Source organism: Labrus mixtus, chromosome 1, assembly GCF_963584025.1.
Source record: "Labrus mixtus chromosome 1, fLabMix1.1, whole genome shotgun sequence".
In the NCBI taxonomy this organism is placed as follows: Eukaryota; Metazoa; Chordata; class Actinopteri; order Labriformes; family Labridae; genus Labrus; species Labrus mixtus.
In genome coordinates this window covers 19,108,512-19,129,068 of record NC_083612.1, presented here as the reverse complement: position 1 = coordinate 19,129,068, position 20,557 = coordinate 19,108,512, and the positions used below count along the sequence as shown (strand labels likewise).

General features: G+C 39.3%; 1 protein-coding gene across 1 annotated transcript; it reads left to right on the top strand.

Moving 5' to 3' along the window:
- The first annotated feature begins 4,703 nt into the window (after positions 1–4,703).
- Positions 4,704–20,507, top strand: gas2b (growth arrest-specific 2b). The gene is made up of 8 exons (XM_061036922.1): positions 4,704–4,856; positions 8,806–9,058; positions 9,864–9,973; positions 10,787–10,928; positions 12,294–12,357; positions 12,954–13,512; positions 13,613–13,720; positions 19,384–20,507. The coding sequence occupies exons 2-8, from the start codon at positions 8,836–8,838 to the stop codon at positions 19,591–19,593; spliced, it is 1,416 nt and encodes a 471-aa protein (XP_060892905.1). The 5' UTR covers positions 4,704–4,856; positions 8,806–8,835; the 3' UTR covers positions 19,594–20,507.
- The last annotated feature ends 50 nt before the right edge of the window (positions 20,508–20,557 follow it).

Genomic DNA, 20,557 nt, shown 5'->3' with positions numbered 1-20,557 from the left:
ATACTTGTGCAAAAAGGAAAGAGAGAAATGTGGTTGTCACAATGAGACCCTCCAGGACGTGAGGCTGGGGCTGAAAGGATGAACTTGCAGAGTGTGTGCACATATGTGACTCAAGGTTCAGCTTTTACCTTCAGCAAAGCACATTCATTATTTTCTTCTTCTTTTATTCTTTATCTTTTATGTCAATCTAAGATGAAGACACAAAGATAGACCTCATTCATCCACCGGTTTTTTACTTGTGTTTGCAAATGATGTAGAATGAAAACATAAACCTAGGATTGTGCTAAAAAAATGCTGATAAACCTTTGTTTCGTATCAGGCAGGGATTGAGGGTGTGATCCTTCACGTGTTGACAGGGGTTAAGCGACTGGCCAGTGATAATACAGCTGTTTCAGGCACTCCATCACTTGATAATTGTATTACACTGCTACTCCATTGCTTCCACTCGCTCCCAGTAATCTTGTTAAAATCTCAGTGATTGGAGCCAAAGTGACAGAGAGAAGAATGACAGCAAGGCTGCTGCCAGTGGAGCCGAGGGATCTCCATGACTGACTGATGGTTTTTAAAGTGCAAAAAGCTTTTATCAGGTAACCATGGAGCTGCATATTCATGCAGGTACTAAAATGCACTTTTAAATGCCAGTATCCCGATCGAACATGTTTCCATTACCTGTTTGCAGTTTAAGGATGAAGTGTATGACCAGTACAATGTTGGACTTTTCTTGTTTTCCTTTTTTCCCAGTGAAAAGCTCTACACAATGGCTGCGCCCCTCTCTATTAAAAGTAAAGATGGCTCCTCTTTTTCCTTTTTAGTCTAGCATCAAGGGCTTGTAATTAAGTTGCTTTGCTGCCCTCTGGTGGCTATTTGTTAACACTTCATAGAAACCAATTTGATACATCAGGAAATTGTTAAATTCAGAGAATAGAGAAATAGAAAAATGCCCAGAATGTTAGATGAAGTCTATTTGAATTTAGGAGTATTTATCTTATATTCCTCCTATAGAGTGGAAGGTAAAGTACAGTAAATACCTGGCTCTGATTCCAGACTGACTTACATTTGAGACGCTCAGTGTGGCAGGTAGTTTAATTAAAGTAAAGGTCTGCCCTGCAGCTACTGACCCCCTGGTCTGCCAGTCCCAGCCAAATTAACCAGTAGCCATTTGTCATGTGCAGGACTGGCTGACATATTATTTAATGTTCATTTATAAGAATGCCTCACAGCTAGACACCCAAAGAAAGGCTGTGACGGTAAGGCAGGTTTATTTCTGTGAAGGAATAATCAGTGGTCATTAAGCTGGTGTTATGTAGTGAAAAGTGAGTTCCTTTGAGGGGAAAAAAGAGAGAATAGAGTATTTACAAATAAACAAGGTGTTAGCTCAAACTACACAGAACAATCACAGAACTATATTCCCACAATACAACTCAGCACATTTTTGTTACACCCTCCCTTTCTTGGAAATATCCACATCTAATGAAATTCAATCCCTTAAATAACCCTGGTGACAATTCCTCAGGCATAGGATAAACTACAACTGTTTGCACAGGATTCTCTTTATGTATGAAGGAGAATTGCTTTTGAATTTTCCATTCAAACAAAGTATTGATGGGATAAAATGTATGACGTTCACATGGAGGGGAAAAATGGCAGCAGCAAAAAAATAAATAAAAATCTTTACTTACACAAGCAAGGCTCATTCCACCTCAAAATTAGATCGGCCTTAAGCTTTGACAGAATGATAAAACACTTGTGAGTCTCTAATAAGTCTGTCCCCATCTGATCCACCTCGGGTCCTCTTGGCCCAGGGGACCAATTTGAGTGGTACACGGCACATGGTGCCCCGTGCTGAATTATCGACCCCAACCCCACACACCCCCAACATCCACCACCTCCATCATTGCATGGGGATAAAGGGATGTGTATTCGGGTTCAGTTGTCTTGGCAACCTTAGATGCCATCTGTCATGTGTGCACTGATCCTCATCATGTAGCCGAGACATTGTTTTTAATTTAATCATTTTCTCACTGCCAGACACACCTCCTGTTAAATAATGTCAGCATATATCTAACAAGAAGGAGGGAGATATCAGGTTTTCATCAAAACTACAACTCTGGCTCAGGATATTTTGTTAAGCATCATTATAGAGTTTTTAAACACACAGCATATTGACTGTTATTTAATACTAAAAACAAAATGTGACATTCTGGTAAATACACTCATTCTGGTAAAATGTAAAGTACTGCCAATATGTAATATACAACATTAGGCTAATTCAACCTACTTGATGGCGATAAAAGCACTACACAACTGATTGTCATACAGCATTTAGCTTAGTTAGCCCGAGGCCAACATCACATGACAGAGGAAGCTTTATTTAATAAGATCTAACTTTAGTTTAAACGCAGCTTGGCAAGATTGTCCTTTTTCTTCCTCCTCCTCATTGTGCTCATTACCCTCCACGTTTTGCATTATGTTTAGCCTAATTCCTTCAGGTTATCATCCTCATTCATTCATTGCTATTGACATTAGCAATGTGTTCATTGCCGCAATTTAAATCCTCCATTTCCCCTAGTTTCTAGTTTCTACAGATAAATTAGGCGGCATATATTTAGCGTATTAGCTTTACCTCAATTAGACGCAGAAGTATTTTAAGTGACCAACTTGACTGTTGTTGTAGACAAGAGCCTGCCGCAGGTTTGTTGGTGCATGCAGTTTCAAAAAGGCAATAAAACTTTTTAAAATGAATCAACCAATCATATACTACAAACAGCAGAGGCTATCGGTCGTAACTTACGTTACTTTAACGTCATTACGTAATAGGCAAAAATAATGTTGAAATAAAACATATTTTAATTTTAATTATATTTACAGGCCCTATAGATTAAAAAAAAAAACGACTGAAGAATAGACTTATAAATATTAGCCTAAATTTGTTTTATTAGGCTACATAAAACAGTTTATCATAAAATTACCGGGAGGCGGGGCCTTTTTCAGGGGTAGACTATCCATAGACCTCATATTTACAGTCTATGCCATAGACCTAATATTTACAGTCTATGGGGTAGACCTACTTGAGCAAGCCCCTCCCTCCTGTCGCAGTTGGCTATGCTTTGATAAAAGAGAAAACCTATGAAAGTAGCCAGCCTACCTGACAAACTCTGTTTTATGGTTTTCTTAGTGCAGGCTGTGTTCCAGATGTTGGGCATCTGTTTATTAACTCTGTGGGTGCTTATGAGTCATTATTAAAAGGTTTAACAGGAAAAGTCTTTAAAAAGTTATCAGCATGCCCCCTACAGGCTAACATGTGCCTTTGAGCGGCTTTGAGCAGGTTTCACTTTTCACTTTGTGTGATTCTGAAGCTTCTTAACAAAAATAATAATGTACTCAAAAACCACATTTCAAATGTATAAAAGGGGAATTTAAAAAATCGGTAAATAGTTTGACAGTAATGCACTTGTCTTGTGCCAACAATGGCAGCTGAATTCTAATCAGTACAAATGAGAAGACAGCAGGTAATGTGTATTGATGGAGGGTCGTATCTCCTGGATGTATGGTGACATGAGGGACACTTCGGTGTTCCCATGAGGAGAACCCTTTAAATGAACCAGTGGCCACATCAGAAACCCACACACATAAACAACTTAAAATATTAATTTAAAGGCCAAAAAAGGGATACAGGTAGTTGGTGATACTGACTGACATTTAGATAGCCTATTTGAATCCCGAACAAAATGTCGGGATTCAAATTATAGGCCTACGTATACATTTTTTAATCATAATCAGTCAGATTAGACTTGGAGTCATGAACCAACTTTATTCTTAAATATTGATAATGAATGAAGAGCTCAAATATTTTTACTACCATAGATTAGAGTCCCTGTCAGCAGTGTGTCTTCTTAACCCAACTGAATAGAAAACTCTAACTGAAGCAGTTATTTAAAATATTCATTTAGCTAATAATTTGGTCTGATATGCAACCAACTGCACTGCTGGTTCAATTGATTTAGGATATGTCAACTAAATCCACTAAGGTTTATAATGCAATGCTTAAATAATTGGCTACACTTGTGTATAGCCTATGGCCCACTAACTTATGGTATTTGTATCATTTTAGTTTGCACAGCCTTAAATAAAAAGCCTTGCAGGATTTGAAAGTGTCGGTCTTTGCATTATTTGGTGGTAGGGTTTACAATAATACAATGAGAGATAACCATATAAGCCAACAACAAAACAATATACCGAGGTACATTACGTTATGATTACAAAAGACAAAAAAATTAAACAGAAATATAGAGCAAATTATATGAATTCAGTGAAATAAAAGTGCAAAACTGATTTGTAGTGGGATACTGCTTGGAGAAAAAATTATAACATGCCGTTTCATTGGACAGTACTGTTGCCATGGAAATGAAGCTGACTTCCTGTTAGCAGTCGACATCCTGCAATAAAAGGAAAACTTTGCCCTCTTCTTGGGCCAAATTTAAATAGCTATTTTACAAATGTACTAATACTTTATTGATGAAATAGTAGAGTGTCGTCCAAATACATTGACAAGTAAACAAACAGCAATGCTAATGATGCCCCCACCCCAGTTTAGCGAGCAGTTCACCTTGTAATTTGACACCTCAAACTTGCGGGCGTGTACAGGAGAAGAGTTAGTTTTAAAAGTGATGGCAGCCTCCCCTTGTTACAGTGTTGTGTGCTCACATGTGGAGAGGCTGAGGGCTGTGAACATCTGGCTGTGAGTGATGTAAAACGCTACTGTGAAAGGAAAAATTCGACCGAAAAAAAAAACAATTAAAGAACCTTCATTTAAAAAAAAAAGGGGGATTTTTAGAAGAACAGCCTGCGGTAACTGAGTGAGTATGCTGTATTTGTTTTCTTTTCCTTGTGTGTAAGTTAGAAAGTAAGGAATGCAAAGCTTTAGCTGTGATGAAAATGCGTCTCCAATATGAAAAATGTCACTGCTTCCACAATTAGGCTATTTTCATTACGTTGCAAGTAGGCTAATTGAAGGTAGTCACTATATTTATCATGTTTATGTTTCCTAGAATATTACTGGTATCACTCATGTTTATAAAAATAATTACATATGGCCCAGTTGTGTCAGAGCTTAGGATAATTTGTGAAGAGTATGCACTTTCAAAAAACTCAATATAGGCCTAGAGTCTGTATTTAAGATTGGGACAAAGCATTCACCAATCTGTGGTTTCTGTTATTTAATGTCACTGCCACATAAACTGGAAGCAACAAGAAAAAAAAATCTGGTTTCTGACTATCTTCTTACTATTTGCCTTGTGAATACGTACTTGAATGTGTTATCATAAAAGCACTCTAAACATCAATGCAGAAATGAAGCCTTCAATATGTTGAGGGTGTCTGACTGTGCATTGTAAAATACCGTATTGAGTCTGAACTCCCTCAATGAAAGCACTGTTCTGATTGATTATTTGACTTACCTCAGACTAAAACAATCAATTCTTTTTGAAAATCTGGTGCCACAGATTTTATTTTATTTTGTTTTACTATGAGCTGGAGTACAGTGAGTCTCCAGTATTCAGGGTAGCAGGCAACAGACCTTCCATCCTGTGTTGATATGAGGTTTATTTAGTCTGGAGGCAGCTGAAGGAAAAGCCATGGGTGAGCACCTCTATAGCTGAAACATATCTTTACTATGCAGTTGGATCTGTTCAATACCTGTTATTCATTCCCTAGTTTTACATTACATCTTCTTAGCTGCTACAATCCAACAACTGACACCTGAGACAGCAGATCTTTGACTCAAAGCTGCTGCTGCTGCTGGATATAATCTTGATGTTTTGTGTAAACTTTGAAGAGATTGACGCCTGGAGTAGGTGCTCAACGCACAGTGAAGACAGAGGATGAATGCAAAAGCCTGCTGGTTGTACAGTAACAGCAAAGTCAAGTTTGACTGAAAACTGCTTCTGTGACATGATACTGTCTGAAGAGAGGATTCTTTCAATGAAAGTTTTCAACCTTTCTCCTCAGGAAACATGAAAGCTGCGCCTGTCATGTTAGGAAGCAGGATTCTGTTAACTAGTCGTGAAGTTATTTGTTTACCGGGCAGGGGCTTTGGTTTCATTCTCTGGAGGCAGCAGTGTGAGCGCTGGGCTGAAGGCCACATGCAACCAAAAATCATCAATCACCTCCTCTGTCATCTCACACCCATTCAGTTACATGTTCAGGTATTTAAGCCAGTGCTTCAGCTCAGCTCTCTCATTTTGCACAAACATTTTTCAGGTATGCTGGTGTGTAATTTCAGTTGTTTTCCACCAACAGCAGGTTCGACTGTGGAGACATAGCTTTCATTGAGAAAACACAATTAAAGGCTGTGAGATACCACGGAAGTATATCTTACTTTGGGAGGTATTAAGGTTGTGCAAAGTAAATGAGGTGGAATAGAAAAAGTGATACATGCAAAATACTGTGTGTGCATGTGTGTGTGTGTGTGTGTGTGTGTGTGTGTGTGTGTGTGTGTGTGTGTGTGTGTGTGTGTTTACAGACATGACCCTCAGCTCTTCAGGAGTATAAAGGCGTCTAGTGTCTGAGAGTCAGGCCAGTCAGTGACCTTTGCCTTCTCTTCCCAGCAGAGCCATCCTGTAGCAGAGGTGTGAATATTGCACCTGGATGTTTTGTTAGAGACAGGGGCTCTCATGCCCCACTGGTCAACCTGTAAACCAGCCTCAAACTTGGCAGACAGCCCCGTCCACATATACCTTGTCTGCATGATATGTTTACAAAGGAGCCTTTTCACCATGTCCAGTCAGAATCATAAGTCCACAACATCTTTACATTTTTTTTTCTCACACAACCTGTGCCCAGAATTAACCGACATATATTCAGGGAGTATGTCATTTGTCCTACTTTTCTGTCAGCATTTCCAAGCGGGGTTTCTCAGCGACTTTTTTTTTGCTGATGTAGGGCAACATTGTGACTCAAATAGTTGAGCTTGTAATGATGAGCTGCAACAGAGAGCAGGTACTTTAATGTAGAAAAGACAGGTGGTACACAATTGTAAGTGAGCTCAAAAGCTGTCTGTCTGCATCCCAAACATCTGCCCTCCAGGTGTGCTTTAGTTCAACTTTCAAAGATAAAGTCTTGGTTGAAGATAGCAGGATGGGACTAGGGACAGTCTCCCTGTCTCTCTGTGGACAGGTCTACCCGTTCACCTTTTTGGTCAAGACTAAGATTCCTCTACCCTTATCAATGGAGATCCATGAACTTAACATGCATTGTCCTTTTATAATAAATCATAATGATTTACCTGACCCACTTGCTTTTTCTTTTAGAAGGTCATTCAGTCCAGTTTGAGTTAAACGTGTTAACAACTTTCATTGTGTGCTTTGAATTTTCATCCAGACATTCTTGCTTCTTGCAGGCTGAGCTGTAATTATTTTGGCAACTATGTTTACTTTACATCTATCACCAAAGGTCAACGTTTTAATTAGCAAATTCTCATTCCCTTACGCTGTTCTTCCAGTTTCATTCTTAAAAAGTATGTGTATGCATGTTAACATGCTATGTAAGATGATAAAAATGCTATTTTTACATGCTCGACATAACCATGTTAGTATTGTTACTATGGGAGAATTTTTTGCGTAAAGCCTCACTTAGGCATTTGCATGTGTTATGGCATGAGTTATGTTTCCAACAATCAGTCACTCTTCATGTAAGCAGCAGGACATTATTTTATTTGTATTTGGATGGTCAGGCAATGCAAAGGGACTAGCAAAACAACATCAAGTCATGCTAAAAGACATAGCATTAGCAAAACTAGTTATGTGCCTGTACACATTCCTTGAAGATTTCTTTGGCACAGAAACATTTTGTTGTATCTAAAGATAAAAAAAAGTTTCTTTCATGTTAAGCCTCCAGGATTTTAAAATCCAGGTACACTGTTGTAAACCTCTGTACAGTGTTTTAGACCTGATACGTCTTAAACTCATGGATCTTTCTCTTAAACATGACTTCCCTGATAGTATATCACTCATCTTAAACAACAATACCCAGCTATGTATTGTTCTGACTTTTGACCCAGCTCTGTTTCCACGCTCACTCACATAGTCTTGCTACTGTGTAATGACATTTTACAGTCAGTCGTCTGGCAAAAACCAGGTTACTGTATTTTACCCAGCAGGCCCAGTGACCCGCTTGCATGTGTTGTTGTCTTAATTCCAGCTGATTAACAGCAGTGTTGTTGGCAGTCGGAGCATGTCTCTACATGGGGCTGAGCTTTATGATGGAGGCTGCTCTGGGAACAGCACAAATGAGCCATGTAGCGGCACCAGGAGACAGACCCGGGGCTGTAGCTCTACATGTTATTAAAGCTGCAGTCAGTCACTTTAATCCCTTTGATCAATGATAGTGTATACTGTCAGGTTCTGAGTATAATGATGCCAGTGTGCAAAGTTAGTTTCAACATGTATTGTTGTTTTTGCACATGTAATTTAAGCTTCAATGTGAATTGCTCTCTTAAAGGATAGCTTTAATTTTTTTAGGTCAGACTCAAAACTATTCACGTATCAGTGTCTTTCTAAAAACAATCGAAAGCCGAAATAAAAATTCCCTTTTTTGTTTGATGATTCTCCATCACTGCTCAGTAAGGGCACATGTCTGAAAAAGAAAACTTTGCCCTTAAATAAATGACTTCTGTAAAGTCCATTATTTGGTTAACTTCAACTGTATTTACCGCTTCATTGTGTATTTCTATGGAGCCATCATAAATAAATAATAAATAATAAATACGCTAAAAGCACTAAATAAAACATTTATTATTTTGTCCTCCAGGATCCGTCAGAGACTTGTCAGAGCTGAAGCATGGACAGCGAGGTGGGCGAGATGAACACCAGCATTGACGATCCTTTGAGCCCGAGGATCCCGACCGGGTTGGGGATGACTTGTCTTCTAAGTCAAAAGTACAGACACTCTGGGCCCGGCCTCACCAGTCCTCAGGAGTACAACCAGTGGCTGCCAAACCGCCATGACGCCAGCCTGCTGCCCATGAAAGAAGACCTGGCCTTCTGGCTCAACACACTCATGGGTGAGAAAAGTTTTCCTCATTGATTCCTATTCTAAATACATATAAAAGACAGATTTAAGGAGTACTTATGACATAAAAACTAGGTAACGTCAAGGTTGTTATTTCTCCCAATTATCTACTGAGTAAACATTGATAGCTGAAAAGCCCCCTGATACGCAGGGGCTTTCGTTTTATAAAAAGAGTCAAAAAGCTGCTGTCACATTAAACACGGAGGCACATTAACCTACTTATTATCGGAAATCCTTGAAATAACTCTCTGTGAGGAGAGCTAGGGCTGGGACTCCAGGGAAAGAGATGTCGTTTTTAACTTTACTGCTTTGTAGAAAGCTCTGTGCTTGCTGCAACATGTTGAAAGATGTCTGGAAGTGAAGTGACAAATACTTCTGCAGGAATGTAAATGATTATCAGCATATAAAACACAGATTTACTCTTTCAAGATGACTCGATACAGTAGTACGGCAATGAGGCTATTTATTATCCGATATCTGAAAATTGGATTAAACAATGCTTGGAAAATATGGGCGTAAGCTGCCAGTGCTGCTTTACAATGCTAATCTGTGTTATTCTTTCCTCACCTTAACAATCTGTTTTTACAGAAAACCGCATTGGGCAGTGTGTCTCTTACTTATTCTGTAAAGAGCTATTTGGGTTATTGGGGTATTTAATTTGTTTTAAGATAACTTCTAAAGTAGACCTTAAAAAGATCTAGTTCTTTGTTCAATATATATTAAAAAAAACATGAAACAAACTTGTAGTAGTAACTATGAATAAGTGTGAATTATTCAGTGTTTGTTTGTGTCTTTAGGTGTGGACCTCACAGCCGACAGTCTGATGGAGAGGTTGGATAACGGCGTTTTCCTCTGTCAGCTGGCACAGCTGCTGCAGGAGCAAATGCGCCACACCAACAATGGCAAGGTGCCACAAAGTCATGCACACAAACAAACACAGACACACACAGAAGAAAGGATTTTCACAGTCACAAAAAACACAATGCAGGCACTTTTTTTTATATATTTTTATTTTTTAAGTTACTTGATGCAACAAACTGACTTTACACATCAGGAGTGTTTCTGAACTTACTCATTTGCCTTCAATGATCACCTCAAGTCTAGATGAGGATCTCCAACTTAAAGCCCACAGAGGCTTAAATCAGCCAAACCGGATCTGGTCGGAATTTGGCAATGTCAGTATATGGTGGTGCATTCAGACGTTGTCCATGTCTGTTCATGTTTCGGATTAGGTAGCCTTACCTTGATGAAGATGGCGCACCTGATTGGTTTTACACACGAAACATTTTATTTAAGACACAAGCAAGAGGAAGTCACCTCTGTCTCTTCACATGCTGTAATATCAAAGGTATAACCATGAACAAACATTGAGTATATTCATTTACTAGGGACAATGTAGTCTATTATAGTTTCAATACAGAGCATGAAACCAATGTGCTGCACAGAGAGTTTATTATTTATTTATTGCTAATTTCTAACTCTTGCCACTAGTTGGGCCTTTAAGTAAACAAAAAAATACATATAAAACAATATGATAATACAAAATTCTATAAACTAAATAAAATTACATATTTAAGATAGAATTTAAAAACCATGAACACATTGATTTTTTCAGTTTTTGCTAAATGTTTCCACTTCAATCTCAATGCCAGTATGTGTATTTTTGTGTGCACTAATATGTGTGTGTGTGTCTGTGTGTGTGTGTTGAAAATAATCATAGCCCTTCATGAGGAGAGTGATCCACTGGCGAGCCGATGCAACCTCAGGATCGTTTTTCGCCCGAGACAACGTCGCCAACTTTCTCTACTGGTGTCGAAAGATCGGGGTTGATGAAGCTTATCTCTTTGAGTCAGAGGATTTGGGTGAGTTAAGACCGGAGATTGCACTTTACATTATGGAGTAAAAAAACCCTCTCCTTTCATTAATCAATAAAGGGCCTTATGTGAACATATAAAGCATCTCTTGTACAATGTGATTAGAGTAATGACATTTTTGAGAGCTTGCTCTAATGAGGTCAAACTAAAAGAAAAAGCTGTGACAACCTTTTTCAGACAGTGTGAGAACATCATGTCCCTTTTATTTCCACTTCACTCTTTCCATTCCTCCTCAGTCTCTTCAGTACTGTCGTGTTGGTGACAAGCCTTTTCACCCTCTAGCTATGTTTGAATGGTTGAAATTAGTCAAACTCATCATGATATGTCTTTTATGTGTCCAAAGAAATTACATTTTCATCTTTTTTTTATTTCACAAAATAAAATAGTGTATCCTTTTTTATTTGCTTGGACCATTACAAAAAAATGTAAATAGTCGTCGTAATTAGAAGCTGCCTTTGTTGCACAACTCCCCCCCCCAAAAAAAACATGAACATGTATCAGTCAAAAGAAAAACAAAAGGAAATATGGGAAGTTCTGATTTCAAGATGCTTCATTTTCAGGGGAGTCTAAAGATGTTTGAGACTCCCTGTATTATTTCTAACACACACCCCTGAATGTTAAAGGCAGATCAACATGCTAACAATGTTTGCAATCATTAAAAGTACACTTTCTTTGATTTGCACTTCTGTGTCAGGCATGTCTACGCAAGAAAGCTTTTGCATGAGAATGACAATGTGCAGGCAAATCCCCTCTAACACTTAGCCCCCTTTCACAGGCAGACTAATCTACTTCACTTTTACTAATCGAGCGATGGGGAGAGTGAACTTACTCCACTTACTTACACGCTTCAGCTTTCTGCCTCACTGACATGAAGACACAGATGACAGTTCTTTTTCTTTCTCTCTTCTCCTTTTCCTGCTGCAGACATGATGTGATGGTGGATGTCAAATACAGGTGAATGACATACAGTTTGATTTATTTTCATGCATGCTCAACAGCGTCTGAAAACATGTACTGATTCATAGATCTACAGTGCTGATTTTTTTTTTTTTTCTGATACAAATTGAGTGCACTAACCCTCTATTTCATGTATTGAAAGAGTAGTGGAGGTATGAGGGTGACTTTGCTTTTTGCCCTCATGCCCTCATGCCCTCACCTGCACATCCAGAGCCCACACGAATTCCTGCTCAGCTTTGAAAACAGAGATGCACAATGGCGTGCCCTCTCTGTTCAGCCTGCCGCACCTCTAGACCTCTGACGACTGTATCTCAAGAAGCATCTTTATTTACAGATGAGTAACTTCTTTATTTCTGCCCCTCCACCCTCTTTGTGTATGACTTGTGCTGTCTGAAGTCCTCCACAAGCAGCCTCGGGAGGTGTGCCTGTGCCTGATGGAGCTGGGACGGATTGCAGCCAGGTAACTAGAAAACAAGATAGCAATTAGCTAGCTTTATTTACCAATTACCTTATTTACTTTTTGACCATTTCCACTTTTAGCTCACCATTGTATGCATTAGCAACATTTAGTTAACTTAGGTGAGAATGTATCCTCAACTAACTAATTGTACTGTTTATCTACATGACCATTAATTACCTACCTTTATTTTGGACGATTTCAACATGACTTTTAGCTCACTCTTTAAACATTTATAACTTTTAGCAACCTAAGCTAGCTGCTTTTACTGCTTATATATAACTTAACGGAATAACGGATAAAGGATATATTCTTCTTCTTATAGCTACCTATATTAGCTCATTCTTTTACGATAATTATTTAAACCATTTGTCCATTACTTTGACAACATATTTCACAACTACTTCCACTACTTTAAGCCAATTATTCAACCCCTTCATCCATTGGTGTTATCTAACTGTTTAAAATAATCTGTACTTTTTTATTTCTGTTTTTACTGTTTACAAATTAGCTACCTCGTTGAGCCATTTAATTCACATTTTTTATGTCTTTATTATTTTTACTCTAGCTTTATCTATTTTTTAAAACCTCTCTTTCAGATATGGAATTGAGCCTCCAGGGTTGGTAAAGTTGGAGAGAGAGATAGAAAGGGAGGAGGCTGGGTGTCTATCTCCGTCATCCCCTCTGCCCTTCTCCTTCTTTCCTCCTACATCATTGTATTCACCGTCACAGTCATCCCTGCCCGAAGCCCCCTCTCCTCCCCCTCCTTCTCCCCCTCCTCCCCCTCCTCCCCCTCCTCCACCTGCGCCCCTCACTCCAAGCACAACCTGTGTGTCTGAAACCCTACTTGGCTGCCTCGCGTCTGATCTTCCATCAGCCACAACAAACCAAGCACCTCCATGTTTACCCCCTCCTCTGTCCTCTAACCCGTGTACAACCACAGCCTCAACACAAACACCTTTGTTCTCTTTATCCTGCACCAACAACACATCTGTTCCAACTTCACCGTCAGTGCCCTCACCAGGCCAGACACTGAACCATCACACTCCAACAGCTAAAATCCCCATCGCCTCCCCACCTGCAACCAAGACTCCTCGCTCCTCCAGCAAATCTTCGAGGTGGAAGAGCACGGGAACCCCCGACATTTTGGACGATATTGTGCGTATTTTACTATCAGTCAAATTGAATGTATTTGATCTTACAGATGTTAAAAGTGTATTTTGTATGTTTATACTGGATTTTCTCTCCCTCTGTCCAGGTGAGAAACATTATTGAGAATCCCCCCTGCAGCTGTCCCACCAGGTTCCTTGTTCAGAAGCAACCTAAAGGCTGCTATCGTGTTGGAGACAAAGTTCTGTATATACGGGTGAGTGGTTGAGGAGACCCTATCCAGCCAATAAGTTAATATGGTACTCATTTGCAACAGGCATGCACCAAGGTGACAAGATGTTGTATTTGTTTGCTTCATTTATTGCAACCAAAGCATGGTTAAGCTTTATGATTTTCTGATGATTTTTAGGCACTTATACACTTGAGTAAGATTGGACAAATGTGCAAGCCTTCAATTTATATAAAAGGGCCAGACTCAAAGTGCAAGACAGGCTGTGTGTACTTAACTTTAACCTGTCCTTCCCAGCATTATCCAAAATTCTTCAGTTGACTTACATCACAACACACAGGAGTCAGGTTGTAAACCACATTCTCCTGTGCCGGAGCCCTGTAATTTGTACGTCCATAATCCCACCTGACCTAGTTCCAATGGGTGCATTCCAAAAAAAGAAGTGTAACAATATGTAAATAAAAAATCAAGTGCTTTCTATGCTTGTTTAAACCTTGCTACTACACACAATCCATTCAACAAGTTAGTTTCATATCAAAATGCAACTTGTAAAATAATCAAACTTATTTTAAAGAACACAAGCCTTGGTCACGCCCACTCCCTCCTCTGGTTTATGCTGTTTTATGTGGTATGAAGGTAGTGAAACAGAACACATGAAAGCTACAAATACAAAACATGTACTTTATCAACCAAATCTAATGACCCAATGAAGATGCGTCATTGAAGGTAACACATAATAAAATGTGAGGTGTGAAGGCAGTCTGGTTATTAATCAATAGCTGAATCAGCAAGTGCAGAATGTCAGAGGGACCGGTTTGCAATCATTTGCGATGGAGACGTAGGAGCCTTTCAGCCTCCCGGAGTCGTGCACCACCCGTGTGTGTCTGTACAAAGGCTTGAGAATGGCCTTCTGGGAGGTAGGGTTGCTTGGCAACCAATGGTCAGGATAAGCTCAGGCTGACAATGATTTTATTCAGTACATAGACCTTCAGCAAAGAGTTTGAACCTGAGGGAGAAACATGTTTCTTTCAGCAGGATTTTGTAGATAAGACCCGTGGTGTGCAGTTCAAATGGCAGCCCACTCGGGAGTCCTGGTGCACTTATGTGGGAAGGGTTTGAACACAAAGAAAGTTTTCTATCCATATAAATGAATATAATAACAGCTTCAGTGTAGATTTAATGCACACTGTAAGAAGTATGTTGTTTAAAAAAATACATTATACATGCAGTAGGTTTATCCATTTGTACGTTCAGACTGTAAATAAATAAATGAAAATAATTTATTTTCTAATTCCATCCTATTGGTAGTCTGGAGCTTCAAAGAGCCAACATATCACAATGTATATCTCTATGGTTTAACAGAGGCACACTGAGGTGTGTCACAGCTTTAGTGGCTAATTAGGAACTTGTTAAAATCCATTTATTGTTCGTTAATCGTATTGACCATGCACTCTCTAAACGTGTACTCAATCATCTGTCAGTTTGCTTACAGCAGAATTGCAGCTCCATTTTGACGTGCTGACAGAAACGTATTTTTACTGACCATTTAGAAGATAATACTCGCCCTCAGCCATAGAACAGCTGTCTCTCCGCAACAGTCCTGTCAATCACACAGGAGCACACGTTTGAAAAGCACATCAAAGAAAGGCAGTAAAGATGAAATAACCAAAGCTGGTGGTTAAGTTATGCTCGGTCACAAGAGAGAAAAGATAGAATACCTTTATTGTCATTGCACAGTGTACAAGGAAATGTGTTGAGCATCACCTAAAACTTGAATAATGTTTAATACATGTATGACCATGTATTCAACCACACACACATACACTTATATTGCAGTCGTAAAAAAAATAGATTGAAAGTAGTAATAAAACAGCGCATCCTGTTCAGTCTATATGGCTTTTTTTTTTCTTTCTTTTTTACATTATTTCACATTATAAACATGTTATTGCACATTCAATGTTATTAGGTCATTGAATGTTGAGACATAACTGCACTTTTTGTTATTGTGTAAAAAGTTTGAACTCTTGTCAGGCATATTCTTAAGACAATAAATTGTAGAAAGAATGAAGGTTCTTTTTTTTTTTTTTACTTTCTTGACCGTTAACCTTTTTTGCTCATCTTGTCTGTACAACCTTGCAGAGACTATTCCTCACCATAACTCTGTGTCCATTTGTCAGTTTGAAATCATAATTACTAGTTTTTAGACTTGCACTGCCGCCTTCCCTTTTCACCCCTTTCTGACAAGAAGCTGTATGAGCAGGGAGCTGCAGCCCGTTGACCCTGACTCCATCCATTACCTTAAAGCACACAGCTACCTACACGTGTGCAGGGGAACGTGCTGTAATCCTCAATTACCATATACCATGATAACCTCTGTGCAGCTCCTAGGAGAGCATGCCATTCAGTGTGTACAGACCTTTTTAAAGAGCAGATAGTATTGATTACTGAGACAGAGTCATTAGTGAGGGGTTTAATCAGACAGCTTGTTAATGAGCGACTGAGCATGACCGCCCCTCCGCTCGTGTAAACCCCCCCCCCCCCCCCCCCCCCCCCTTCTATTCCCTCTGGAGGCTATTCAAACACACCGGCCCTGGAGTGCTCTGCCATTCTTTGGTGTTAAAAAAGAGGATGGCTTTTCTTTCTTCTCTACGTCCAATTAGGCTCTCCTCCAGCTTTGTGGCAGGGACGCTGTCTGACTGTGTGAATGGAAGGAAAAGACATTCAAACACCTCACTATATCATGCTGCATTTATCCTGTGTTTATTATGCTTTCTGAATGAAAGATGAGCCTGAAAAGAAAATGAAAGCATCTTATTTTGAAAGTGAGTGATAGCTGAGCAAAATCAGGACCAAGATGAGGATGATAAAAAAAAAACTTTTTCAAGTGTCGTTAAACAAAACCTTGACTCCAGAGGCTCCAGGCTTTTTGTTCTGTTAGTAACCCAGACCTTTGACCTCACAAAAACATAGGAAACTGGGAAAATTAGAAGAATGGTTATAACGCTTACACATAAATGCTCATTAGTTTATCATGTTTACCACTTTCCCCCCTGTCTTAGTGAGGTGAACACATGCTAAGTCATGCTAATTGGCACTGAGCATATATTATAGCTAGATCTGCAATGCATGTTTTCAGGCTTGCAGGTATTTTTTGTGACTTGAGATCATTTTCTAAACTGTTACTTTACATCTGAAAAAGGAATATGATCTCTGCTCATGATAACATGCCATTCTAAATGTGTGAACCTGCTAATGGCGCTGCTGAAGGAAAAGTCAGCAGCTCAACAAGGTGTAAAGGATGTAATTTCTGAAAACCAGGAATATCTGCACCAATTTCTTTACCACTCCATCCAATAGTTTCAGAGAAATATGTAAACCCTGTGAATAACAAAAAGATGTATGAGGACAAAAGTGGTGCACTGCTTGACCAACATGGCCACATCGTCTCCTCTGCATTTTCTCACGTCAATCATCTACACTGTCCAAAAATCAAAACAAAACAAATAACCCAGGGATCATTTACCACTGTAGACTCTTTTGATTGACTACAGCCTGATCTTTTTATTGTCTCAAACATAAATAATCTAGGATTTATAAAGAAACAGAAGCCATACCAGAATAAACACATGCTCCTGCATCAGCTCATACACTGTAGTGCTGCTTGGTGTAAATCTGTACTGTACATTTAGGGAGGACCGACTGTACTCCCAAACTAACATCAAAAGCAGAGGATGTGGCTCAAGCCTGCCTCCTACTGGCAGGTGTTTGAATGACACCTCCTCTCTGACTGAGTATGCTCATGCATCTTTCAACAGGAAGGAAAAGATGGAATCAATGGAGCTGCCAGGGAGGACACAGGGGAATCTAGACGCTGGTTTATGTGCTCCAGACATAGCACACTTTGTACAGAGAGACCAGGGGGGTGTAGAGACAGAAATAAAGCAGTCTGCCTGACAATGAGGGCTTGTATTGAACAGTACAGAACAGAAAGAGAAGCCGACTATGTTAAATCATCAGTTTAGTGTATTGGTTTGTACCACGCTGTATGTCCCTCTTTAGAATAAATATGATTTATAACATTCAATGAGAAAAAATAGAAGTACAATCAGTGTATTAGATTTGTTTGAAGTCAAACACAAAAGCAAAATAACCAGTGATCAAGTGACACAGAGGATTCATAAAACTATTGTACGACTAATACAGGCGCTCATATCTCCCATTCTAATAGCTCATTTAAGAGCTGCATACAATTAAGTATTAACACCATAAGCATGGTATAGATAGGAGAAATGAAGTACATGCGTTCATCTAATATAGATAGAAAAAATAATGTTCATAAAAATGTTTAAATGATGGATAAAGAAGGCAAGATAAGATAGGCGTTATTGATACCCAAAGGGGAAATTCACTTGTTAAAGTAGCACATAAAAGAGAAAATAACAAGCGACCAAATGGAAACATGCAGGGGTCAACAAGGATTAAAAAATATAAATATAACTAGTGTACACACCAATCAACACTGTTACTTAAACTGCCCAATGTTGCTGGACTTACTTATACTTTATTTCTTTAGAAAAAAGATTATTGATGCCGAGTAATTCTTTGAGAAATGAATACAGAATTGCATTCCCTCTGTGTCTGACAGGAAAGTGGTTTATTCAGGATGTCAGACTTGACCTCTGTCAGCCTTGACATTTTAATCTGCAGCATGACAGCTGAGGTGGACCACGTCTGGGCTTTCCCTTTATCGCTGGCTGTGTGTAAACCTGCCTGTGTGTGCGCCTGTGTCTGTGCATGTACCATTGATTTTCTCATCCCACACATGTGACACACACCTCCCCACACAAAAAAAAGAGGGGATCTGCTTGTATTATCACACCCTTAATGGCTTCGTAATGAAGGGTTTTTTGGCGATAAGGCAAGAGGGGGGCGGGGCTGGTGCTGACAGGACAACGGATGGCTTTGCAAGGCCTCCTGGGAATTTTAATGTCTGCTGGGAGTTGAGGGTCTGAGGGCTGAACTCATCTCAATTTCTCCTTTCATTTTTTTTTTTTCTCATCCAGGATTTATATTGTGCTTGTTGTTGCCATGGCAGCCGTTGGAGGGCTGTCAGTGAAGGATGTGTTGATTCAGACAGAACTGACCTCTGCAAAGAAACACATAGAGCCACTATGACGAGTTGATGATTTAAAATAAACTGTTTATTAGGTGTTTTGTTTTGCAGATCTGTGTGGGTGTGCCTTTGTGCGTCAATGCATGTGTATGTGTTAATGCTCACATGTGTAGTAGTCCTGTGTGTGTGTGTGTGTGTGTGTGTGTGTGTGTGTGTGTGTGTGTGTGTGTGTGTGTGTGTGTGCTCAGCTGGTACCACGAGGTGTTGTTTCATTTGGTTTAATGAGATTTTGACAAAGCTATCCGAGAGATCATTTGCCTTTCATAGCCAGACCTACACATGCTGGAGAAGCTTGTGAATATTAGATTGGTGCTTGTGTGTGTGCTTGTGTGTGTGTGTGTGTGTGTGTGTGTGTGTGTGTGTGTGTGTGTATGTGTATGCGTGTGTAGGGGGGGTGAGGGAAGCTGCTTTTCATGTAATTGAGAATTCATAAACATCCAGGCAATATATCAACCATAAAATACATGCACACTTTATTTCCCAGCATCCTCATCTTGACTGTACTCTTTGTGTGCAGATGCTGAACGAGCGTCATGTTATGGTGCGTGTAGGCGGCGGCTGGGAGACCTTCATCAGTTACCTGCACAAACACGACCCCTGCAGGGGAGGAGCAGCAGGTGGGCGATCTGAGGTCAGGGTCTGCAGGAACAAAGTGAAGCCGCCCAGTCCGAACATGTCACCTGACAGCTACATGGTAGTGGGTGCCCATTACCGCAGCAAGAAGTAGAGTCTGACAACGGCTCGTTTTTTTTCTTCTTACAAGTGAACATTTCACTTAATCAGACCAAACTGTACAAGGTACAGGCTTTCATGCAGTATTTTCAACTCTACTTTAAGATCTCTGACCTGATTGTGATCTGTATGAAAGCTCCAACCTACTCTGAATATGTTTCATGACTGTATATATTCAACATTTAGTGACTCGATGACGTAACATTTCTTGCTTTTGTAAAATAAAACAAGCATCATGAATACAATAATAGGAACTAAAAGGAACTATTACAGGAATATGTAATTATTTTCTGACTTTTTTTTTACAGACTATAAATGCTTTCCTTAAGCATAATGAAATAACATTTTCTAGGAAGATTCTGTGTGGTATAGATTTCAATAAAGTAGCTTAATTTGTTCTTATATATATATCTTATGTATGGATGTATCTTTGTGTATTCAAACTGATCAAACTGTCATGTTTTCATGGAGAGTAAAGTAGTTCAAAAAGGTTTGGTGAATGCAGTTTTATAGACTTATACTAGAGGAAAGTGTTGTTGTTTTTTTACATTATAATTTCATGAAATAATTGGATCATATTTGATCATTTATTAAATGATGGATGCAAAAACCTCCTGTGTGTTTCTTGTTTTTCCTGTACTTTTACATTACAGGCCTGTAGCCGAGATTTCATCACCTTATCCTTAAAAAGGTGAAGCCACCAAACATGGAGTCCTCCCTCTAGATGGCACCATGTCCTCAGTGACCAAAGGCCTACTTCTCCATGCTTGATTGGAGGAGGGGGCTGTCAACAATTATCATATATGATTGTGTCTTTACACACATTCATCTTTTAGTTTGACCCTTTGAATTCCATAAACCTGAAACCAACAAGAGCACAAAACACAAAGCTGTCTCCATGTGTTGCTGAGTGACATTTTAAACATATTTAGGATAAGTGCTTCTTTTTCCATATTTGG